At 49.9% G+C, this 24,943-nt stretch overlaps 1 protein-coding gene across 7 annotated transcripts in view; it reads right to left on the reverse strand.

Moving 5' to 3' along the window:
• Positions 1–24,943, reverse strand: part of ASCC2 (activating signal cointegrator 1 complex subunit 2) — a 39,334-nt gene that overhangs the window by 12,542 nt on the left and 1,849 nt on the right. For 2 of the 7 annotated variants that reach the window (XM_040619720.1, XM_040619718.1), the window contains exons 2-13: positions 22,607–22,704; positions 17,549–17,707; positions 17,009–17,179; positions 15,308–15,437; positions 10,410–10,477; positions 9,245–9,355; positions 8,044–8,156; positions 3,947–4,021; positions 3,450–3,557; positions 3,145–3,213; positions 2,908–2,982; positions 1,419–1,599 (exon numbers count right to left, since the gene is read on the reverse strand). In XM_040619720.1, coding sequence (XP_040475654.1) covers positions 1,419–1,599; positions 2,908–2,982; positions 3,145–3,213; positions 3,450–3,557; positions 3,947–4,021; positions 8,044–8,156; positions 9,245–9,355; positions 10,410–10,477; positions 15,308–15,437; positions 17,009–17,179; positions 17,549–17,707; positions 22,607–22,687 — 1,341 coding nt within the window. In that variant the 5' untranslated portion in view covers positions 22,688–22,704. Of the gene's footprint in view, positions 1–1,418; positions 1,600–2,907; positions 2,986–3,144; positions 3,214–3,449; positions 3,558–3,946; positions 4,022–8,043; positions 8,157–9,244; positions 9,356–10,409; positions 10,478–15,307; positions 15,438–17,008; positions 17,180–17,548; positions 17,708–22,606; positions 22,705–24,943 lie in introns of all 7 variants that reach the window. The other 5 variants (XM_040619719.1, XM_040619717.1, XM_040619723.1 and 2 more) reach the window with 3 other exon arrangements.

Raw genomic sequence — 24,943 nt, forward strand, 5'->3', positions numbered from 1 at the left:
TTCCTCCCCTGGGAAAAGGGGGGTTTCTATGATTTACTGGTACAGCTACTTCTGGCTGTGTGACTTTGGGCACAGTGCTTAAACACTCTGAACCCCAGCTTCTTCCACACAAAATAGGCATACCACCATCCACCCCATGGGGTGGTTTCAGATGATTCAGAGAATCATGCTCCCGAAGCGCCGAGCACAGTGCCTGGAGAAGACCATAAATGGCCACGGCTTTTACTCATCCTTATCCAGCTCTAACAAGTTGACGGCTGACATTGGAGAGGAACGGCAATCACCAGCCCTGGACTGTGGGGAGCTGCTCCCCTTTAATTATATTCTTTTTAAGAGGGGGGATTCAGGGGCGCCTGGGTGGCTCAGTCGTTAAGCGTCTGCCTTCGGCTCAGGGCGTGATCCCGGCGTTCCGGGATCGAGTCCCACATCGGGCTCCTCCGCTGGGAGCCTGCTTCTTCCTCTCCCACTCCCCCTGCCTGTGTTCCCTCTCTCGCTGGCTGTCTCTCTGTCAAATGAATAAATAAAATCTTAAAAAAAAAAAAAAAAAAAAGAGGGGGGATTCAGTCCGTATCCTGCTTGATGTGAGTGGATGCTGTTAGGTTTTTCATTTCAGGAAATTCGCAAATCTTGTAAACAAACGATAAAAATCATCCATGTCTCAGCTAAGAAACCAAATTGGGGAAGGGGGTGGGAAAGGTGGAGAGGACTGTCACTTTCCAAGGCCCAGTGACAGTCATGGGCCTGAGTCTAACAGGAAGGAGAGTAGCGTCTGTTAACAGAGCACAGAGGGCCAGCTGGGCTTGGGGCTCTCCACACAACCGCTCTGGGAATCCCAACAAACTTGTGGAGGCAGGGATGGTGACTGGCCCCACTTGTAGATGGGGAACGGAGGCTAGAGGTGAAGGCCACACAGCTGGTGAGTGGCAGAAGCCGGTACACCCCAGAGCTGTCTGACCCCAGAGGCCAGGTGGCCTTAGTCCCTACGTCATGCTGCCTCCCACATGCAGGGAAGAGTCCTGGGCTCAAGGGCCAATCTGTACAGCTGTAGACTGGGCGAGTTCTGGAGAGGCCTGGAGAGAAAGTACTAGATCAGGGGCTTCCAAACCGGCTCAGTGGAGCCCTACAGTCCCATGGCGGGGCATCCAGGCTGGCCCAGCAGGGGGACCGGAGCAGCACCACCGTGATCCGCTGAGAGGAGAGCTCCGGGGAGGACCTCACCGGGAGAAAGCTCCATCGCTTCCCTTTATAGGGGGAAACTCGCGTTTTGGCAGCTGAAGCGACTCGCAGGGCTCTCTAAAGGCAGCTCGAGGCTGTCAATTCCAAAAGAAACCTTTTTCTCTGAGAGCAGAAACCAAGAAGGGAGAGGTTTCCGGGAAGGGGCAGGGGAAGCAGGGGAAAACGGCGCTCCAGACACACACCTCCTCTTCCTCTGAGTTTTCCAGACGTGAGGACGGTCCACCGACTGGCCCCGCTGGCGCAATGACCCCGTTAGGATCCTCGGCCGCCGGTGGGTCTTTCGCATCTGTGGCTTTCCGTCGGTCCACCCCTTCCCACGCACTCTCGACCGCATGGAGGATGTAGGCAGTCCGGGTCTCGTCCCTGTGACACGTGTTAAGGCGGCTCTCTCTTGGGTGCCAGCGTCTCTTCTGCCTCCCTCGCTCTAAGGCAGCGTAATTTCTCATTCCCTCGCCAGCATCTGACGCTATGACTTGTGTTAGGGGCTGGCTGGGCTGTACCCAGTGGACATGACGGGCACCCGGGATGCGTGGGGAAACAGGCCAGACCATGACCACACTGGTCTTGAAACCTAGTACCTGCCACACAGCAGGAAGCAGCTCGGGATGAAGACAGGGCCAGGGGCATCCTGGGACGTGATATTTGGGTGAACCAGCAGCTCCACTTCTGCACTGACCCCCAGGAGCAGGGCCTGAGGGGGGTACTGCCACCCGGCTTCCTGTCCAACTAGCTGAGGGCTTCCTGAAAAGGCTGGGGGCCCAGAGGGTATCCCTGAGGCGAGACTGAGCAACCTCACCCAGCCTCCAAAATGGCCCACGGGCCCTCCTCCCTGTCATTCCTTCCTCTCTCTCTACCAGTCTGGACACTGCCAAGCCAGACATCTGAGAGTTGTCCTAGACTCCCTCCTTCCCCTTTGAATCCACACCCCCACTGGCCATGCCTGGATGCCAGCAACAGCACTCTTACCAGCCACTGGGCCTCACAGAGGTCCCAGGCCAGTCTGTTCTCCTCCCTGTGCCAGACAGAGCTTTCCCAAAGTATAAAACTGACCCTGTTCCTCCCTGTTTCACACCCTTCCATGACACTCCAGTGCTTATAGGACAGAGTCCAAGCTCAGTGACGGTCACCCCAGAGCTGTGCAGGTCTGCTGAGCCCCAGCTCATCTGCGATGCCATAGGCTCCTCCCACTAGATCCCAGCCCCACCCTGCGATCTACACAAAATGTCTGTGGGCTCCCCAGTTGGGCCTCTCTGTCCTCCATCCACTGGGAACACTTCGCTCTGGGCTTGGCCTCCTCTACTTTCTTCTGCGGTTCTCAGCTCGGCTATCACTTCTGTCTCATAGCCTAACCCTGAGCTTGCTTGTTTACTTGTCTGTCTCCCCTCCTGCAATGAGGTCTGTGAGAGCAGGGCCGAGTCCACGTTGGTCACACAGGCCCAGACACTCAGTAAACACCTACAGAACACAGGACTCCAACCCCACCCAGCTCTGAGGATCAGAGTAGTCACCTCCTCCAGAAACAGGGACTGGGGCTTTGGCAGGCACTCTGGGGACAGCTGGCTGACCGGTGGGTTCTGGGGCTAAACCTCCCTCTGCTCCTCTGGGTCCTAGCAGCCCATCTCCAACCTGGTCAGGCCAGGTCCTGTCCCAGGGGCTGTGGAAGAAGGATACAAGACGGCGGAGGCCTGCTGTAGCAAGCTGACATCATCGGCCACAGGGAAGAGGGTGTCGTAGTCCCGGAGGAACCTGCTGGGCAGAGAGCAGACAGAAGGGACAAGGCTGGGGCAACAGGCGCGCTGGTCTGCTGCCCAACCACAAATCTCAGAACCTTAGACCATGGTGAGCTTATGGCAGAGCCTTTAGTATGTAAGGCCTTGTGCAGACTGGTCCTGGCTCAGCCACACTCACCTCTTCTCCTGCAGCAAGGAGCTGAAGATCTGAAGGAACTCTTCAATGAAGCCCTGAATGTTGTCACAGCTGGAACAGGACACCAGGGAAGATGAGCTCACTCGATGCAAATGATCTGTAGCTCCCCTCCCTGCCGCCCGCCCCGCTCCTCTGCGAGGCCTCAGGCCAGTTAGAGGAAAAGAGGCCTGTGTCTCTTTTCCCCATCTCCGCTGAGCAGGGGAGGGGGCAGATGAAGTGAGGGGGCCACCTCTGCTAGGCTTGGGAAGGGGGCTCTTCCGCCCAGGCAGCTGCTCCCAAGGACTCACCTGCTTTCCAGGACAGGGAGAAGGCAGATCTGGTTTATGAGGATGTGAAAAATCTCCAGCAGCTTCTTCCTGGAATGGGACAGCCTCTGCCACAGGTCACCTAGCAGCCTTTGAAGGCCAGAGAGAGAAAGGGAAAAAAAATAGAGATTTAGGAGATAAAAAGGCCCAGAGGGAGCTTATTCTCAACAGTTGCAGGTGTCCCTCCCCAGGGCTAAGACAGCTTCACAATTCAGTGTGGACAGCAGTTGGCAAAAGGTTACAGGCCCTGAGAGGCCAGCTGATTCCAGGGCCGCCTCTTGTTTAAACAGTGGGTGGGAAACCAGCGCGCTAACAAGAGCTCGCAGCAACATCTGAGGGGGAAAGGCGAGGACGCAGTGGCCGGGGGGGCTGCTCGGCAGGGACACTGAAGCTGGAGCTCCGTGGGCCACCCCATCGTTCTTCGAGATGGGGACGCTCTCTCCACCACGACGAGGCACTCAGTTTTGTCCCCTGCTCACTTGCTGTCTTCCAGCCTCCTCTTCTTCATCGCGGACTCCAGCTCAGGAATGGCGATTTCATAAAAGGAAGCCAGTCTGTGGAGGCGCACATGGGGAGAAGGTGGGCTTAGTTCATAAACACCACACTTCATCAGAAAATCACAGCAACCCGTGGGAAGGGGGAAGGCCCATCTCTTGCTCCCAAGTTGTCACCACAGCAGTTTGCTCCCAGCACCACCCCGGCTCTTCCCCAAGTTCACCCCAGATTGGGCCCACTGTGGCTGGTCCAGGGAGAGCCTCGTGAGAAGCGATCTGTAGCTACAGCCCCCTTTCACTCGGGACACCGAGGCCCAGACAGGCTCCCTCTCACAAAGCAATGAGAGGGCTAGTCGGAACTCACCGAGGCTTGAGAAACAAACGAGATCACTCTTTTTGTTTGCTCAAGCCTGGCAGCAGCTCCCTACCTCCCATGACATCAGACTGTAACTCCTTTCTCTGGTATACCCATAGCTGGCACAGAGTAGCCAACCTTGCTTCTCACCTCGGCAACCTCACACCCACCCCCCTTCCCAACCCAGATCCTAACTCTCTGCCCCAGGCACACGCTTCCTGGTGACGCTCACCCACGTGATGACTCCTTCCCCAAACTAGGTGTGCAGAACTCCGAATATGTTACCCTTGCAACTGAAAATGCAGCTGCCTCTCTTCTGTGGCCCGGCTCTTCCTCTGAATAGCGTAGGCTTCCCAAAGCCGGACCTGTAGCCTCAGGGCCTAGGACCGCTCCTGAATGCGTAGCAGGTGCTCTGTAAACACTTCACTATCGACTCGCTGGATTCTGGCAACTTCTATGCTAGAGTAGTCCCGTACGCAGGAGAGGGTACCTAGGCCCAAAGAGGCAGGCTTTCTAGGCCCACAGCATGGCACCCAGAAAAAGGCAGAGTGGGCAGTTTGGCCCAAAGAGACTCAGGTGTTGCCAGGATACACTGCTGGTGGGAGGGGTAAACTGGAACAACCCCTGTGGAGGGCGATTTGGCGAGATCTATGAAAACTTTAAATGCACAAACCATCTGTTCTTGTGAGTCTACTTCTAGGAATATATTCCTCAGATGTACTTGCAAAGGTGCAAAATGATGTACGTACAAATATTCTTTGTGACATTTTTCTGTAAGAGCAAACAACTGAAAAAAATCTCCAGGTCGATCTCTGGGGTCCGGTATTCCATACGGTACAATGGAATTCTATCTAGCCATACCAAAGATTGAGGTTGCTTTGTGTACTGATACATATTAAATTTAAAAATAAAAGCACCCAGCCTGTAGAACTGTGAGAAATAAATTTGTTGTTTAACAAATAATTTAATTAAATAAAATGCAAACAGTACATATAGTACTCATAATACGTCGGCAGTTAATTTAAAAGGCAGGGGGTGGGGGTGGGTACCTGGGTGGCTCAGTCGATTAAGCATCTGACTCTAGGTTTCAGCTCAGGTCATGATCGCAGGTTCATGGGGTCGAGCCCCACATCAGGCTCTGTGCCCAGCAGGGAATCTCCTTGAGATTCTTGCTCTCCCTCTGCCCCTCTCCCTGCTCGCCCTCTCCCTTTCTAAAAATAAATAAAATCTTAAAAGAAATAATAAAAATAAAAGGCAGAGGGGGTGATATGTAATGTGCACATTTGCTTATATTTATATGCATATCTCTGGAAAACTCCACGAAAAACCCCTAACAACAATGGTGGTGTGTGAGAATGGGACCTGGGGAAGGGGAAGAGGTAGACTGTATTTTATATATACATATATATTTTATTATTATTATTATTATTATTAGTTTTATTTAAGTAAGCTCTACACCAAATATAGGGCTTGAACTCATGACCCAGAGATCAAGAGTTGCATGCTCTACTGACTGAGCCAGCCAGGTGCCCCTCATTATATATTTCATATCTTTTGAGTTTTGAACCATGTGAACATATTATTCATTCATAAAATTAAGTAACAGACAGAGATAGTCCGATATACCTGAGGATGTCTGGGAGGAAGGAGATTGTTCTGAGAGGATTAACCACAGAGCTGCTTGGTGACTGTAGCCCGTTCCAGAAAGTTGCGGGCACTGAGGTGGAGGCATTTGCTCAGCGGGCGTTCCTGGCCTCCAGCACAGTGTGAACAGGCTGGGCCAGCCCGGGGCTGTTTGTGGGTCAAAGGCTTGTAGTCAACCCTGTTTTCCTTTCTTCCTCCTCACCCTGAGATGGGTGGAGCCGCTCGCCTGCCTTCACTGTCCCTTGCAGGAAAGTTAGTTTTTCCAAAAATTGCCCTGTTTCCAAAGACCCTTTCAAAAGCAATCTGTGCCACGTCTGGGAAGATGCTTTAACAAAATGGGAAAATGCCTACAGGGGCGCCTGGCGGGCTCAGTCAGCAGAGCATGTGACTCTTGATCACGGGGTTGAGAGTTTGAACCTCACATCGGGGGCAGTTTACTTTAAAAAAAAGAAAAGAAAAGAAAATGCCTATGGTAAGTGAAGAGAAGCAGGATACAAAACCCTAAGAACAGCATGATCTCTCAAGGTGATTTTAATTTTCTACCTTTGGGGATTTTCCAAATTTCCTATGAGCGCCTGCCACTTTAACCATGAGAAAAGATACCTTTTCCAAAAGGGGACAGCTACAGGCCCAGCCTAACCCCTTTCTTCCGGGCAGAGCGCCGACTGGCGCTTTATTCTAACATCCTCACGGGCCGATCAGTCCTCGCATGTGATGTTCTCGAGCTCAGGAGACCCAGGAGGGGTCAGAGTGCCAGCTGCCGCCTCTGACACAGGTCAGTGCTATATACATGTTTTGTTGAATGGGCAAGAAATGACTGAATGGACTGACGGCTCAGCGCACAGAGCTGGGCAGCTCCCAGGAGCTCCTGCAAACGGTGGGGAGAGATGTCTGGCAAGAGCAACAGCCAGAGGCCACTAAGAACAGGCCAGCATCCCCCCACACACTGTTGCCAGGCAACGTGCAGGTTACCAGCCCAGGCCCGGGCACCCCTTTCTCACTGCACAAGGAATGGGCAGATGCTCGTGATGCTAAGTGGGGAAGGAGGGTCTCCCTCCCTACATCTTCCCTCATCCTGGCAGGATCTTTCTGTAACTCCGTTGGATAAAAGCTCCCAGCTTCTCCCTCTGCTCCTACAGAATAAAGACCCCACTCCCTGCCAGCAAGGTCAGGGCTCCTCACAATCTGGCTTCTACCAACCTCTCCAGAGCGTCTCTTGCTGTTAGCTGCTCCTTTTCCTGCTGATTTGGGCCCTGCCTCACCCCACTCCACTCCCTGGCTCTCCCCTGGACACCCTCTGGGTCTTCCCACCTTCACACCGCCTGCCTGGAATGCCCGTCCTGCCACTGTAATCCTTCTGTCTGGAAGGTTCCTGTCCATTCTCACTCAAGGGCCTTCATGAAACTTCTTACTTCCCCAGGCAGAATTCTGCCTCCCTCCTCTGTGTTCCCAGAGTGCTTCATACTATGGCCACAGCAGCCGGCCCCACATGTGAGCATATCTGCTTGTTTCTTTGCATGTGCTCCACTCTAGACCAGATGCTGAACTCCTCAGACCACTTCTTACGATCTGTTACTGCTTTGTGCCTGCCCATGAGAGGGGCTTTGAAACAACGGAACTGAACTAAAATTGCCCTATTCTTGGTTGGTGGTTTTTTTTTCCCCCTTCCCTACTTAGTTGTTAGCCAAAAATGGGAATGCTTCTAAAATGCAGGTTCCAGGGAGCCTGGGTGGCTCAGTCATTAAGTATCTGCCTTTGGCTCAGGTCATGATCCCAGGGTCCTGGGATTGAGTCCCACATCGGGCACCTTGCTCAGCAGGGAGTCTGCTTCTTCCTCTCCCTCTGCCCCTCCTCCCTGCTCGTGCGTGCTCTCCCTCTCTCTCACATAAATTTAAAAAAAAAAATCTTAAAAAAAAAAAAGATAAAATGCAGGTTCCACACAAGCAGGAGCCTCACCTGTCCTCTTCACTACTGTATCCCCAGGTTGGAAGAGCGCCCGACACATTCTAAGTACCCAGTAAATATCTGCTGCATGTGGACGGCAACTAGACCCTCTACTTCGGCAGTCGGACTACTGCAGTACCTGTAACAGAAGTCGTGTTTCTGGAAGGTCTGGCAAGCCAAGGGGAAGATATCCAGAAAGGCCCAGAGCGTAGTGCAGGTATCACAAAGGTAGAGAACAATGTCTTTTAATTCCTGTTGCCAAAAGAAAACACTGCATTATTCTCCTCCGCCCCCATACACAGCTCTGTGGTGGCTATGAGACAAAGTTGACATGGAAACCAGTGGGAGGCAACAGGCAGATGCCGTGTGGAGGGGAAGGGATCACTGGAGGTCTGCATGAAGCCTGGCCGGTCCATCTCCAGGAGCACGATCTGGACCAGTTACTCAATCGCCCTGCCTTAGGTCTCCCTACCGTAGCCCCAATGGGCACCCGCCCGAGGATCTCTGGGGTTACTTCTAGTTCTAAGATAATACAGTTCTCTCTTCTAAGCTGAAGGAGCACCAACCCCTGAACCTCAAGACAATGCCTGTGGTCCTACGTAGAAGGTATATCCCACCGAGGACAAGAACATCCAGCCCACGCTTTCTGTACATTTTAAAGAGGGTACACAGAACATGGAGCGCTTTCTTATACATGTTCCAGAGTCTCTTGACAACTCTAAAAAGTAGGCTGAGCAGCTGTACGGGTCTCTAGTTTACAGATTAGGAAACAGGTTCAGGCAGGTAAAATGACTTGCGCCCCCAGAACTCAGTGTGTCTCTTTCTGAAACACCTGATTAATGTCCATTTTCCCATGAGATTGCAAGTTCCAAGAAGACAGCTCACGGTGCCTCTTTCCCGTTCTATCTCCAGTACTTATGAGCATAAGGCCTGACGCATGTCTGTGCTCCTTATTCACCTGTCTTAGACTGCAAGTCCCATGAGAGCAGGTGCCCCGTCTGCCTTTGCCTGCTGCTTTCTCCCGAAGGCTCGGCACACACGGGAGCCTCATCAGTACAAATATGTGGACTGAACACAGGGCTCAATGAGTAACATGAATGAGCTCATTGTGCTGAGCTATGTGAAGACTGAACCTCCATCCTCTGAACTCTAGTTCCCTGTTCTTTCCACTACCCCATAAAGGAAGCTCCCAGAGAACAATAAAAAGCCTGCTGAAATGCTCTAAGCCTGTGTGATGGGAATAGCTGTTTCCGGAGTTGGGGAAGAGGGCCACGAGCAGGGGAAGAAGCTGTCGGGTCCTGTGCTAGACAGAAAGAGGCTGGGCTGAAGGGCAACCTCACCAGGAGAGGCATGTCGCTGGGGGTCAACCGGCCCCTCTCCTCGAGTTTCTGGGGTGTGGCGCTGGCCCCGTCCCCTTGCAAACCACAGTGCTGAAGGATATTGCTGAAAACCTGTGAAACACAAGAAGGGTTTCTCCCACATCCTGTCGAACCAGCAGCTAGGACCCCTGACCTGCAGTCGGGGACGGGTGATCTGAAAGCTGCCTTGGAATCTTTCAAATACGTGCCAGTGTTCCCAAGAAACCAGCTGAGATAACGACAGGGCACGGGGTCAGAGTGGAAACTGTAAGATGCGGATGATGGGGGTTATTCTTACAGCATTGTGGTGAGGATTAAACAGACAAAAAAGGGGCACCTGGCTGGCTCAGTCGCAAGAGCTTGCGGCTCTTGATCTCGGGGTCGTGAGTTCGAGCCCCACGATGGGCGCAGAGGTTACTTAAATAAAACTTAAAAAAAAAAACCAAAAAAAAGACAAAATGTATGAAAAGTCCCCAGATTCCTATAGAAATTATCTGAATGGATATGCTGGGCAAGTGTATGGTAATGAAATTGAAGATACATATTCAACAATATATGTTTTGGATCCTCTGGAGATGGTGATTTACGGAAATATACTGAAATCAAAGACAAATCAACAGTGAGGAGGAAACAGAGCCCAATGTAAAATCATGTAAGTCTCGCACTCGTTGCGCCATCTTTAAGTACGCCAGCACGTAAGCACCCTAAATGTTATCGTGAATAGAACTGCTTGGTGGTGGTGGGATGATGGGTTAATCTTCCTCTTTCTGTTTTTTATTTTTTATTTTCCAAATTTTCTACAATGAACATTATTATATTCTAAAACAGTTTTATAGAACTTTAAAGCTCTTATTTGAGAAACATAGGTCTCTTAGAGGGGTGTCCTTAGAGGCTTATGGCTGTTGGCAAGCAGCACACAATTTAAGCTCTTTTTGTATGAGTGCTAGACAGCCCTTAGATTTCAGTTCTGTTCAAGTGCGGAAAAGGGCTAATTTGAAAGGGTGTGCTGAGGGGCAGGACACAGAGACTGTCTGGAGATGGGGCTGGAGAGGGGTGGGGAGTAAACATTTCTACGGCTCTTCCAGGAAAGTCCAGGGACATACCATCAGGTTGGGGAGGGGATCTGGGCAGGGCTGAGAGCTGGTACCTGAAGGATGGTGGGCATGGTTTCATCCAGGTCATTATAGTAACTTGGCTGCTGGGTAAAGATGTTTCCTGAAAAGAGAAAAAAAAAGGTAGGAATTGGGAAAAGAGGGTGGGGGAGGGGAGGACACATTACAAATGGTTGCCAGCATGTTCTGTGACCTTTCTCCCCTTTCCTAAGCCTGTCTGCACCAGAGCAGTCCTGGCCCCAGGCCCTGCTGGCACAGAGCTTTGGCCCAGCCTAGAAACTTCCCCAGCATGAGGGAGGACTTTACTCAGTACAATTTAACCTTTTAAGCACCTCTGCCTAGAGAATTACATAAAAGGCCTGCCCTGGGAGTGCCTGGGTGGCTCAGTCAGTTAAGTGTCTGCCTTCAGCTCAGGTCATAATCCCAGGGCCCTCAGATCGAGCCCCACGTTGGGCTCTCTGCTCAATGGGGAGTCTGCTTCTCCCTCTACTCCTGCTTCTGCCCCTACTTGTGTTCTCTCTCTCTCAAATTAAAAAAAAAAAAAAAAATCTTAAAAAAAAAAATAAAAGGCCTGCCCTGGTCAAACCAGCTCACCCTGATGTCCCCAGGGAGTGATCATACTTGGGCACTGTGCCTTGTATGACAGCATTGGCTTTGGAAGTGGGAGTTAGTCATCCAGGAAAATCAGGAGATATGATCTCTTTGCTCAAGAAACCTGGATGCTACAATCCAGGATTCTTGCCAGGCCACGCCTCTAATAATGTTAGGAGACTCTAGGGAGAAATTTGTCTGGAAATTCTCTTACCCTCTGTTTTTGAATATGTTAGCCATATTAATCCATCCTCCTCCAAGTGGAGAGACCTGAGAGGGACCTAGAGACAGGTTTACCACACATTTGCAGTGGTTCCTATAAAACAAAGCTCCTTTCCGAATGTTTACGACCTCCAAGCGCTGCTGCTGCTCTGAGTGCGTAGGTTAGAGCATATGGTAACTGGAACAGAAACCAAGTGTTCCGGCTGCCCAAATGGCGAGGGAGGAAGGGAAAATCATAGCTAGCCAGGAGACATGCTGATGCAAAATACCAACACCCTTAAGAAGAGGCCAGGGTTCTTCAGCCCGCTATGATCCCAACGTCTAAGGCTGTCTGTCAGGCTGTGCTGAATTCTAGGTGTCCTTCGTCTTTGTGCAGGTCTGTCCTTGGTTTCCTTAATGAAAACCAAGGGGAGCCCTTGCCCCATCCCAGAGGATTTGAAAATCAATGAGCTCAAAGGCCAGGTGGGACTGGATGAGGAAGAAAGTCACTATGTAGCTGGACTTTCTGTAAATACTTTCTTGGATGCCACTTTGTTCCTTGACTCCAGAAGCCAGAGTTTTACCAGCATGAGCTTGGTCAGTGCATCCCACCTCCAGATGGGTCCTGATCCCTCAACCTGTGAAGGTACTCCCTGACCATCTGTGCCCGCCTCCTATCGTTGACAGCAAGGAGGGACTGAGCTGTCTCCCCATCAACCTCTGTTCTTTCTCCCAAACTCTCCCATCCGATGGTATCCTCAAGGTCAAGTCTGAACTCCTGACCAGAGCACAGAGGGCCATGTGAGATCCGGCCCAGAGAGCATCTCCAGCCACCCTCTCCCCATTTCCTGGGCTGCATTCCTCTCTCGTACCTCTTCAACCTCAGAGAACAAGCCCTGTCCCCTCTGCCTGGAGTGATCTCCCAGAATTAAGTCCACCATAAGGCAGGTGTCACCTTCTCCAGGCAGTGCTCCTGACTCAGGCGTCAGGAGCCAGTCTCCCCCCAGTACCGTACGGTAGACCCCACTGCGCCCTAACCACCTGGCCCAGGGTAGGGCACTCTTTCATAATCCTTCTAGTGCTTATGCCTGAGTAACAGGGATGTTTTACAAGCATCGAAACAGATAACATTTCACAACTGACCCTTTCCTCTCCTTTATCTGATCGAGTGATGCAAAGATCTGACTTTCGATCTCTTAAAGAAACAATTAAGAAGTAAGGGACAACAGCAGCATCCTTCTCAGACTAAAGCAGTTCAGAAACCCAGGGTGAAGGGAAGGTATTGCCAAAGAGATCAGTGCAGTCCTCGATGGGGCCAAGGCCTGACGTACTCCTGCTTTCACAAAGCGGCTCCAAGAGTCTAACTGAAAGGCCCTGCTTTCAGAATTACACTTACTGACTCAGAATACCAATCTTGAGGTTAAAAAAAAGTAAGGTGTGTTTGTGCAGAAAGGTTGAGGCGGGTGGGAGAGTGCCAGGTAAGGACTGGGCTTCCGCCCAAAGGACGATTGGCCAATCCGCTTGTTCCCTCCTTCTCTCCCTTGTCAACATTGTTACTATAGCTGATCTGCTTTGCTCAAGAGCTTCTGTGGTAGAGACAGTGGAGGCTGCCCCTTGTTGTGCCTTCTGCTCAAGGGTTGGAAAGAGAGCTGCTGTGTGTGTGTATGTGTGTGTGTGTGTGTGCGCGCATGTGCGCATGTGTGTCCACAGGCCCCTCCTCCACACCCCCTCAACACCTCCCCCCCCAATACACACACGATGAAGGGGCTCCCAATGCCTGGCCTGCCTTCTTTTTCATGAACCACCCTCTAGGAGCCAAAGAAAGGGCTCTCCTAAATAAGCCATTCAGGGGTTCTCCATCTGGGGGATAAAAACATCCTAAAACACCTCAAAATCTATAAGGGGGTATGTTTTTCTGGGGACGAGCTTTCATCCGATTCTCAAAGAAGTCAGTGACTCAAAGGTTTAGGAGCTTTCTCACTCCACCCTTGCCCACCTGGAACTGGGGCCAGAAATCCTCTCCCCCTGAATCTGCACGGCATCTCGCACCCCGCAGATCTAACACTGACTGTGCCTCCACTTGCAACATCCCCACCCCCGCCCCGCCCAAAAGGCCCTTTTCCTGCGCCCGACACCAGTTTTCTCTAGAATTGTTGACTTTTCCCTCTAGCTGACCTCCCTAAAGCCTGCTTTATTCTACCTCCAGGATGTCCTCTTCAGCCCAACCAGGCTCTCACCTTCGAACCCACGCTAAAGCACTGGCCTCCTCCTAGGTTTCTGGCCACCACCCTTCCCACCAGCATGCTACCAAATTAACCTTGACACCAGGCAGCTCCTCCTCGCAGCTCCCATGGCCTCATCACAGTAAGAGCTACAGTCACCAGGCGCTTATAATGAGCCAGGCACCGTGCTAATCCTCACAACCATCCTATAAGGTAGATATAACATCAGTCTTCCCATTCTTCAGATGTGACAACTGAGGCTAGAGTGGGTAACTGACTTGGACAAAGTAACACAGCCAGGAATAGGGCTGGGGTGTGAACTGGGCAGGGCCTGCCTTCTGAGTGCACCAAGCGATGCTCTCCCCAAGTGTTGCTAATGGTTGGCACAGAGCCCTCCCCGATCTGGCCCCAGCTTCCTCTTCCCCATCTCCTGCTGCTGCCCTCCTAGAATGCTCCACTTTAACCAAACTGGCCTAATAATGGTTTCTCTAACCGGGCCTGGTTTTGCTCACTCACCCTGTGCCCTCGGCCTACAGTAACATCATGAAGAGTCTTTCTCTGGGAAAGTAAAAGAAATGAACTGATGATCAGGGAATAATTAGATTTGAACGAGAAACCAGACGCTGTTCTAATGAAAAGGCTGGATGTGAAATTTCGTATACGTTATGCTCTGACATGTTTTTGAAAAACATGCAGAGAAAAGACTGGAAGGAAATAATCACCAAATGATTGTCTCTGGGTGCAGGAATTTGGTAACTGCTTTCCTGCTTCTTTATGCTTTATATTCTCCCCAAACTTTTTTTCCTTTTTTTTTTTTTTAACAATTTTATTTATTTATTTGACAGAGAGAGAGAGACAGCCAGTGAGAGAGGGAACACAAGCAGGGGAAGTGGGAGAGGAAGAAGCAGGCTCCCACCGGAGGAGCCCGATGCGGGGCTCGATCCCAGGACTCTGGGATCATGTCCTGAGCCAAAGGCAGACGCTTAACGACTGAGCCATCCAGGCGCCCCTCTCCCCAAACTTTCTAAATTAACCTATACTACCTTTATTATTACCTTTTTTATTAGGAGGAAGGAAGGAAACCATTTCAAGGGACAACTTAGCTTTGAAATCGGGCATTTGGGAAGACTGTGTCCTATAATCCCAGGATGAGGAGGGCTGACAGTGGTGTCCGGTCTCCGTGTCTGGCCCAACACTGGGGTGCGGCTCCCTCTGCAGCATCCCAACCAAACTTCAGTCTCTGATCGAACCCTCCAGCCCACTGCCTCCTGACGGGATTCAACTGCTGAAGCCATTCCTTTCTCAACCCAGAAGAGTCCTCTCTGAAAGCGGTCTCTGACTGTTCTCAGCAACACTGCAAATCATGAGACTTTTGAGGCAGCCCCATTATCCCCGAGGCAGGGAGTGACAAAGAGGAAGAGCTCGAGAGTCAGCCCTACGCGACACAAACCCCAACTTGGCCACTTGTTAGTTATGGGCTCTTAGGCAAGTTCCTTACATTTTAACCTGTTTCCTTGCCTGTAAATAGGGATGATTACAGAGTCCTATCACAGGGCTGCCGTGAGGATCAATTAAGATCACATACAAGGAGCTCAGCAGAGTGCCGGGCCCCCAGTGAGCACTCACCTAAAGGTTAGCAATCACTGCTGTTCCTACTTTCACCGCCAAAGCGGTTCCCCACTCCTTCAACTGTTTGACATTTGGCCTAATACTAAGATCCTTGAGGGACCGTGGGGTACAGTGTTGTCTCCACTCCCCCATGGCCACCTAGGTGTGTCTTTCGGAGTTGACACGCATATATCTGCAGAGTCACGTCCAAGCCACTGTAGTTCTGAATCCCCCTCCGCTCATCTAGGTGCTCTAGTCTGGCCTGTGGGGACCATCGCTGTGCAGCCCGCCAGGCCCTGTGCCCTACGTACCTATCATCTTCTGGAGCAAAGGCGAGTTGCCTTTTCCAAAGAGCACGCAGAGGTCCAGGATCTTTGGGATGTCAAACAGGAAGTTATTGTAGAGGATTTCTCCAAATGCCGAAGGGGAAATGAAGTGTTCCTAGGGAACAGTGCAGAGAGAGAGGATGAGAGACTTTCCAAAAGCATGCTCTTCGTAAAGTAATAGCAAACTCACAAGGAACAACGGGGGACTGGCTAACAACTGAAGGTCTATCCATACTGCAGACACATCTGAGCTTCACATATTGACCCGGAGCAATAGCTATTCTTCATTTTAATGTACAAAGAAGCAAAAATATGCTATTAAATAGTTGGTTGGTGGGGCGCCTGGGTGGCACAGCGGCTGGGCGTCTGCCTTCGGCTCAGGGCGTGATCCCGGCGTTATGGGATCAAGCCCCACATCGGGCTCCTCCACTAGGAGCCTGCTTCTTCCTCTCCCACTCCCCCTGCTTGTGTTCCCTCTCTCGCTGGCTGTCTCTATCTCTGTCGAATAAATAAATAAAATCTTTAAAAATAAATAAATAAATGGTTGGTTGGGCATTCATTCTAAAATACTCATGGGTTGGGGCGCCTGGCTGGCTCAGGCGGTACAGCATGCAACTTTTGATCTTGGGGGTCTTGAGTTCAAACCCCACACTGGGTGTAGAGCTTACTTAAAAAAAATAAAATAAAAATAAAATATTTATGGAATGTTTGGAATTGCTTTATGGATGTTTGGAACTGCTTTAAAATACTCCAGGAAAGGGGCGCCTGGGTGGCTCAGTCAGTTAAGTGTCCAGCTCTTGATCTTGGCTCAGGTCATGATCTCGGGATCATGAGACTGAACCCTGTGCTGGGCTCTGTGCTGGGTATGGAGCCTGCTTAAGATTCTCTCTCTCCCTCTGCCCACACCCCCTAGCCCCTGCACTCGAACTCTCTCTCTCTCCCTCAAAAAAACCCCAAAGCCCCCCCAAAATGAAAAACCTCCAGGAAAAATAAAATAAAATACTCTAGGAAGAAAAAACTCAGGGGAAGAAAGAAAATAAGATTGGCAAAATATTGATAATTGTTGAAGCTGGGTGATAGGTACATGGGGTTCATTATGCTTTGGCATATATTTGAAAATTTCCATATTACAAAAGTTAAAAAAAAAAAAGGCAAGATCCTATTGTAAAAATAAATATGCACTCAAACACACACAAATAGATTAAAAGGAAAAAAGTTCCCTGAAGGAACATGCACCATAATGGTGGTTATTTTTGGGAAAAGGGATTTTGTGGTGACTTTCACTATCTACAAAATATTTCTGTAATGTTTGAGTTGTTTAGAGACGGTGTTATTTTTAAAACCGGGGGGAGAAAAATAAAGTTATTTAAAAAGCACATAAAAGTTCCTTTAACAAATCAGAATCAATGTTTTCACCCTCTGACGCATGAAAAAAGGCACAGTCACCCGTCAACTGGCAAAGGGCCCTCAGCTCCCACTGATGAAATTACTGGATGTAACGCAGACCCAGTGAATTCACAGATAAGGGGGGTGGCCACAGATTTCTTCCCCAAAGGTGGGAATGAAGGCAGAGCAGAGACAAAGAGGAAACACGATACTTCCAGAGCCTTCCTTCCCAGGGCGGGAGAGTCTGGCACAGAGGTGCTGGGTGTCGGGTGGCATCCTGTCGCGGGATCAGGGGCTTACTTTGGATTCCTTGTGAGTGGACATGCGGAGGAAAGTGAGGAAAACACTTCGATGGAGGCGCTTCTGCATGTCAACAACCTCAGGGGCCGGGGCCACCCACTCATCGAACTTTCGGGGGACATAGCGCAGATAGGAGTCCAGGCACTTCTGCAGGGTTTCATCGAAGATAACCTATGCCAGACAACAGATCAGAGCGAGGATTTGTCACTGAGGCCCGAGGGCTTGTGGGTGGACTGCGCAGGGGCTCACGGCCTACCAGCCCTGGCCTAAGGCAAACACTCCAACCCCAAGGGACTAAGGAGGTATGAATGAGCAGAGGGCTAAACACAAGTTTCTAAAAATGACACGTTGGAAGGCGCTGTGTAAACATCATTAAGATTGTGATACAAGACAGAGCAATCCAAACCACAATTTGCTGTTAAGGATCCAGTGTAAGAAGTAGGGAAAAAAGCACCTCCTAGGGGGAGAAAAACAACAACAGCAACCAACCAAGGGCATGTCATGTGCTTTGTCTTAGTGTTAATTTTGATAGAATGTTACCTGGCACCAGAATTTATCGTGAGGCAAGGCCAGGAGCCAGTCGAGGTCATTGGCTACGAAGGTGGCGCGTTCCAGGTACTCCTCCACTAGGGCGGGAATGTTGTCTTTAGGGGGCGGTTTGTATAACACAAAATACCGGTCTGCCTTCTGCTCGGGGTGCTACGGATCCAAAAACCACGTGTTAACGTGGCAGAGGTTAGTCAGCGAGGGCCCATTTGCCAACCCACAGCAATGACAACACTTGGCTGTTCCAACCGGTGACCCTCCAAGGAGTTTTTAAGCATAAAGAACCAAGTGTCTCTAACAAAGGGGGCTTGGTTGCATCCAGGGAATGCTAGGCAGGCATTAAAAACCTGTTTTGGAGGATATTTAATGACATGGGGAAAGGTCAAGGGAAGAGAAAGCAGGATATAAACCTATTTAATATAACCAGTTTGGGGATTTTTAAAGAAGTATATATTTTTAACACAGGTTAAAAAAAAAAAAACGGCTGGGGGCGGGGGGGTCAACATACCAAAGCTAATAATGGTGGTCTTGGGTGGGGGGGAATCAGGATTCAAATATATTTTCCAATTTAAAAAACATATGCATGTATTACTTTTTAAGTTATTTCATAATTGTACAAGGGAGACATGCACATCTTTTCTTTCAAAACTTACAACACTGCAGAGAAGGTGAGTGTCCTTGGGACCACACTCCCACTCCCCACATCCTCCCAGGAGTGACCACTCACCATCAGGTGAGTGTCCTTGCAGACCTTTTCTAGGCTTTTACATGAAAATATATCCATAGAAGGTATTTTAATCTGTTTTCATCTTTCTTACATAAATAGTACCATACTGTATATATCATGCTATATCCTTCTTAGAATCAGAAGAAAAAAAAAAAAAACCTCGGTAACTTTTTTCTTTTAAAGAAAAGATGCTGATCAAGTAATTGCAGGTCTCTGCTTGGAATCACAAGTTCTCTCTCCCAACCCTTACCTTGCCATGAACAAACCTTACTTTGTTCACCATAAAGAAGAGATGATGAGCTCAGTTTTCTCCTCTGCCTACGTAAGGGCTGCTTTCTCCGGGGCAAGTGGTAATAGGAGGAAGGCTGGGCAACGTCTCAGCAGTTATCAACCACAATCCACCCACTTCCAGGTCTGTCAGTCCAGGGGGACAGGAAAATCATGACTGATTGGTCGGTTTCCTCAAGAACCCCCTATGACTCCCTATTGCCTGATACAAGTTTTCAAACTGTGAAGTCTTTGGGTCCCATAAGGATTCCTCGGGGGCCCCTATTAGGTGGGTCTTCAGGACCCCTCCCATTGAAATCAGAATTTATACAGTGGGCTTCCAGGGACAAACTTTTTGAAAAAGGGAATCCTGCTGACTGAAACAAGATCAATACGACTCTGTAGGCCCTAAATTCATCTCCTCGGTTTCTGAGCTCCTCCCCTCGTCTTTCTGTTGACACCTCATCTCTTAGGTCACTTCTCAGGCACGGCCACTCATCGCTCCCTACTCCTCTGACCGGCCGACAGACAGACAGACAGACAGACACACGCACACGCATCCTGAGATTCTACCGTCCTTACATTCCTACATTTACTGGCACACCATTGTGCCAGGTATGGTGAGGCACATGGAGAAAACGTCTGCTGGGCCTTGGAAAATGAGAAGGATTTTCTGATGAAGGAAATGGTGCCTCCGTAATGGAGGCATAAAAATGGGCTGTGAAAAGAAAGGGCCCAGGTTGCACTGGGTGGTGGGAAATAGATGTGGAGGGAGAGAACACTGGAATGGTGACAATAAAAGCCACCACTTACTAAGGACCTGCCCTGTGCCCGCTGCTGAGTAGGTATGTCCCATAGCTTATTTCTTTTTCATCTGTAACTATTTAAAATGGAGATAGTATTCTCCCCATTTTACAGAGGAGGAAACGAAGCATCAGTAAGGTTCAGGAATTTGGCTAAGGTCATAGGGCTAAGGAGGCAACCGAGGCAGGATTTGAACCAAAGCTTGTACTACAGACCTGCTGAATGACTTACAGTACCCACACGCTATCCTGGTCTCGCTACTTCACCTTCTGATACCAGCTCTGACCTCACCTACTCCAGGAAGTCTCCCCAAATCCCTCCTTGACCAGGTTAGGTGTTCACCTGGGCTCCCCCAATTCCTGCACTCTGCACTGTTGAACTACATTAGAAGTACTTTCAGTTCAGCGGCTGCTGCACATGGGGAGAGAAGAAAGGATGGATCACAGAAGGGCACAAGGGAACTTTCTGGCAGTGGCAGAAATGTTCGTTATCTTGATCATGATGACAACATATGTCAACACCAACCAAACTGTATACTTTCAATATGTGTAGTTTATTGTCTTTCAATCATGGCCCACACAGTTATATGAAAAGGAAGGGCCTGCCTTCTCTGTCTCCCCCGCTAGCTTGTAGGTCTCCAAGCACTGTGGGCCTTGCTCTCTACAGCATTCCCAGTCCCTAGAACAGTGTCTGGCATCGAGCAGACTCTCCGTATACATTTGTGGGCTGGACAAAGCATGAAAGTGGGTAATGAAGGACCAGATCCCACCAAGTTCTTTGAAGGACCCTGAATGCCAAACTCAAGAGTGGGGACTTTATTCTGTAGGTAACAGGAGCCATGGGAGAGTTGAGGACAGAGACTAGCAGGCCCCAGCTGTATCTTCCACCCTTCAAGCTTGGCTCAGGTTCCACTTGCTCTGTGAAGCTTTCTGGACATTCTCTGCCCATCAAACTTCTGTTCTGCTGATCTCGATAAGAAACCATTTCACACTGTTCTCCACATGTTCCACTTACATGAGTTTTGTCTTCCTCAAGAGCTCATTCACCCACTGTGGCCCAAGATTTTATTTCTTTTGGATCTTCAATAGCACCAAGTGTGTGCCGTGTGCACAGTAGCTACTCGATAAACATTAATCCCACCTATCATCCTGCAAAGGCAGTGTGGTGGCTGTCCCTTGGCTAGGGATCTCCTTGTCCTAAGTTGGGACTAAAGAGACAAATATACAGTGGTTACAAGTCTTTTCAAAAAGACCACTCCTTCATCAGGCAGCTGTCTCCTTCAGCTCGTCCCTCTTCTCACCCTATTCCCCATTCGAACCTTCTGCCACTGTCACTGTTATCATCATCATCACTGAGTGTTACTATGTTCTAGTTACGTGGCTAAGTACATGTGAGACTTAACACAAAGCTTGTGTTCCTTAACTCAATGATACTGCTTCCACCCCAAGTGACTGGTGGTTGGCGTAGGAGATGGGCTCTCAAGACTCCGGGCCTGTATACTTGGGTCCTCCTGCCAGGTTCATCCTTCTCCCATTGCTCTGCATGGCCAGTGTCTATTCCCCCTTCGATACCCAGCCCAGCTCAGGAAGCCTTCCCTAGCTGCCCATGCCCTCGCACCAGCCCCAAGACCTCCCTGTCCCACCCACTCCTTCGGCCTGGATCAGTGGCCTGGGCTCTGCACTCATGTAGCCGCTTCTAACACAACCCTGATCACACTGTAGAGAAACTACTGGTCGGCTTTTCCACAGACCCCTCAAGGGCAGGAACCATATTTTTTTTCTCTGTAGCTCCAGGGTCTGGTACAAGGCCTAGCTGGAGCCCTTGACTCATTTACTGAATGTTTCCGGAAAGAAATGCACCTGCCACTGTGAAACCAGAATGAAGGGAAGGGACCAGTTCCAGTTCTCAAGGAGCCCACAGCCTAGCAACCTAGGTATTAAGTACACAGGGAAGGACCGAGGTGGAAAACCAGAGTCAACTACTTAAGGAGTCCGTCTCCCCCAGCCCAAAAGAACCTTCCGTGTTAATGGTACTGTTCTGTATCTGTACTGGCAAATAACAGTAGGCACTCACTGCATGGACTATTTTAATTTAAATTCAACTAAAATTAAGTAAAGAATGCAGTTGCTCAAACTGTCTACATCTCAAGTGTGTAATCCCTATTTGTGGCGAATGACTACTGCACGGGGTGGCTACCATGTTGAGCAGAACAGATCTAGATTTTCTGATAAATACCCTTCTTGGATAAAAAGGTTATAAAAAAGAAATGGCAGGCTTTATAGCAGAAAGATTAAGGGTATGTGATCCAGGGTCAATCTAGCTGGCTTCCTATCCTGGCTCCCTTAATTTCCTAGGTCTGTGACCTTGAACTTTCAGTTTCCTCATCTGTAAAATGGGGGCAATCAAAATACCTACTCACGGGGCTTAAACGAGATAATCCAGGTGAAGTGTTTAGAAAGGTTTGGCCCAGAGCAAGTGCTCTATAAATGTTAAGTCCTATTATCAGAGAGGAGTTAGGAAGTAATAAGAAGCCATCCAGAAAGCAGGAAATACAACACCAAGCTCTTGTTTCCCACGACTTTACTCAAGCCCCCCTAGAAAATACTTCCTCCCACCTTGCTCAAGTAAGCTCATATTCTTGGGAAACAGTAAGTGGGTGTGGGGACTCCAGTCCCCACGTCTGTCTCCTTCAGCAGCCTGGCACCTCTCTGCAGCCCTAATCTCACTCTGCAGCTGGTAATCGGCACGCTCACAGCCTCCTTATTTTTCAGTCTCCCAAGCCCTGCGGAGCTGGTATGGGGCAGGTGGCGCGTCTTAGCCCACTGTGATAAAAGACAGCCTGACCTCTGAAACTGGTGTTCCCCCTGAAGTGTGGATAGCAGGGGAGATAGCTCTGAAAAAGGCCGACCTGAAACTTGAACGTTTCCCGCAGGGTCAAATCCCCAAACCTGGCTTTGGGCTGGATCCTTTTCTAGGCCAGCTCAGGTTGAGTCACAACTGCCATCGGACTCTGATTCAAAATGAAATGCTTTGGGGGCACGGTGTGGGGTGGCAACATGGAAAATACTACTCAAATTCAAGCTGCTGCTCAGAAAGGCAACTTCTGCACTGGGCCTAGTAGTATCCCAGCTGCTGAATTCCTGACTGTGGCCCTCGGGTCATTCTTGGAACAGACATAGGAGGAATTTGCTTTTTGCTTCTGAAATTGCAAGAATGATAGTATCAGGCTGAACGGCCTCAAGGTACCGGCTCACCAGCGCTGGTGAAGTCCTCAGTTTTCCTGTCTTCAGGTCCGTGTGGGTGATCTGGCGTTGGTCCAAGGGCAGAGCTGGCATTGTGCTGGGTGACCCTCCTGAAAGGAATATGGATGGGAAGAAGAGAGCAGACACATAGGCTCCTGGTGGCAGGGGCCTGCCCTGGAACGGATCCCAGAGCCAGGAGAGAAGCTTCACCCTCTGGCCTCAGGAGGCTCCTGACTTGAGCCTCGAAGGCCTGGTGCCTCTCCTACTACTCCAGACTAAGGTGACTTTTCTGCCTAAAACAAGAGCTCTCAACTGAGGAGAAGAACACTTGCCAGGTGACTCCTGCTACATTCCCACCCTCTTTGTGAAGTCCTGGCTAAAAGCACCTGGATTATCTTTATTATGGCTCCAGCTCTGTGCCCTCCTTGGCCTGTGAGCTCTGTGAAGACAGTGCCTGGCCTCTCCTTTTGTTATCATTTCCATGACGAACACAGGCCTGGTATGGGGTCGGCCTCACCAACTGTTTGATGAGTGACTGAATATAAGGACACTTTCCTTACAATTCTAAGCAGATCGGCAGTCTTTTCAGGGCTGGAGGAATGGGCCTTTCCTCACTTGTAGAGGGTTTTAAGATTTTACAACCTCCCTAGGCTTCAGGAAGGCAGGATGTGGATGAACAGAAGGACCAGAGAGGACGACAGAATTCACAGAAAACTGCCAGTGTGAGCTCTCTTCTGAAGAGGCCCAAACCCGCCTCCGAGTCAGTGAGTGGTAGACGCCATGTTTCTTGGTCTTCCCATCCAATGTTCTTTCCATAATTCTACTTGGCCTGCCCCATAGAAGGGACCCGCATATTGGGAATGGAAGTGAATGAGGCCCGTTGGAAGACATGCCATGTAAGGCCAGCACAGTCTCAACGACAACACAAAGACATACTGCGGCTGGGGTGAGGAAACCGTCCCTCATCTCCTGAGAACCTCCTAGATGAGCTGAGGGGCACGGTCAGCCGTGAGCTACAGGGGGTCCCCTATCTCAGATATCAGGCCAGGCCCTCGTGTTACTAAGACAGAGTGATAATGCAGGGCCTCTGCCCCACAGGGGCTTACGGCCCAATCATTACAACAATAATGGCAGCAGCAGCAACATGCTTATCACGTGCTGGTGCTTTCCCTAGAGCATTCCTCAGCATTAACTCGCTCTGCATATATCAATACTCACCACAACTCTAAGGGTAGGTCTATTTTTATCTCCATTTTATCAGTAAGGAAATAAGAGACTCAGAGAAGATAAGAAACTTGCCCTAGGACTCAGTTAGTAGCCGGTGAAGCTGGCGGGCTCTTAACCATTCGCTGTACTGAGTCTAGTGTACTTGAGCTTGCAGGGGGTGTTGCTGTCAGGAAAGCACTTCTGGGGAGCCGAAATGATCAGGAGAGCCTGAACTGAATCTTGAGAGTGGAGATTAGTCAGGCTGGAGTGTGCTCCAGGCAGAGGAAACAGCAGGAGTAAAAGTAAGGAGGTAGGAAGCAGCTTGGTACACAAGGAACCTTAGTTTGTGGGCTGTTTTAAAGACTGTGAAGATAACCATTCTAGAAGGATGTAAAAGAGACAAGACCACTCCGTCTAGTCCTCAAGGCCTGTTCCAGCTCTAGGATCTCTGTGGGTCAGGCATGTGGTCCCTGCACACGTGAGATGGCCTCAAAAAAATCATAAGGTGCGAAGTAATGAAAGGGGCTTGGGTGAGTTTTCACCTTTCAGCTTTCCAAAACGTAGATAATATACACATGTTGTACGGACGTTGTTTCTAATCGAGTTACTATCGTACTAGCCTCTCACAACAACCTAGTTATGGACAACAAGGATTATTATGCTCAGATGTCCAAAGAGGGGTTCTGATTTGCTCAAGGCAGATATATTAGTGGCTAAGTTGAAACTGAAGCCCAGCCCTTCTGCCTTGGCACCTGGATCTCTTGCACTGAATAGACTAAAAATATGTCTTTCCTAAACCCCTAGTGATGCTGGGAGGGCAGCTGGAAAACACCAGGGGTCTGCTCGCCAGTCCAGAAGTCTAAATGACTCACAGGCCCAGTTCTTTCCATGTTCACCTGCCAAAGACGGTTGTGGGAGTGTCCAATGTAGGGACCTAGGTTGGGGAAAGAGCCATAGTAGGTGGTGGCTCTTCATCCTTTAACTTTTAGGCCCCAGAGGCCAGGCCTAGACAGGTAGAGACAGCACCTGATTTCAGAAGAAATTCACTCCCACAAGCCAATGCCTGTAAAGGCAGCTCAGACTCAGGCTGGTGTGGTGGTTAAAAGAGAGCTTTATAGTTCTGCAGCCTGGATTCATATCCCG

The sequence above is a fragment of the Ursus maritimus genome, unplaced genomic scaffold (genome assembly GCF_017311325.1).
Source record: "Ursus maritimus isolate PB19 unplaced genomic scaffold, ASM1731132v1 scaffold_33, whole genome shotgun sequence".
In the NCBI taxonomy this organism is placed as follows: domain Eukaryota; kingdom Metazoa; phylum Chordata; class Mammalia; order Carnivora; family Ursidae; genus Ursus; species Ursus maritimus.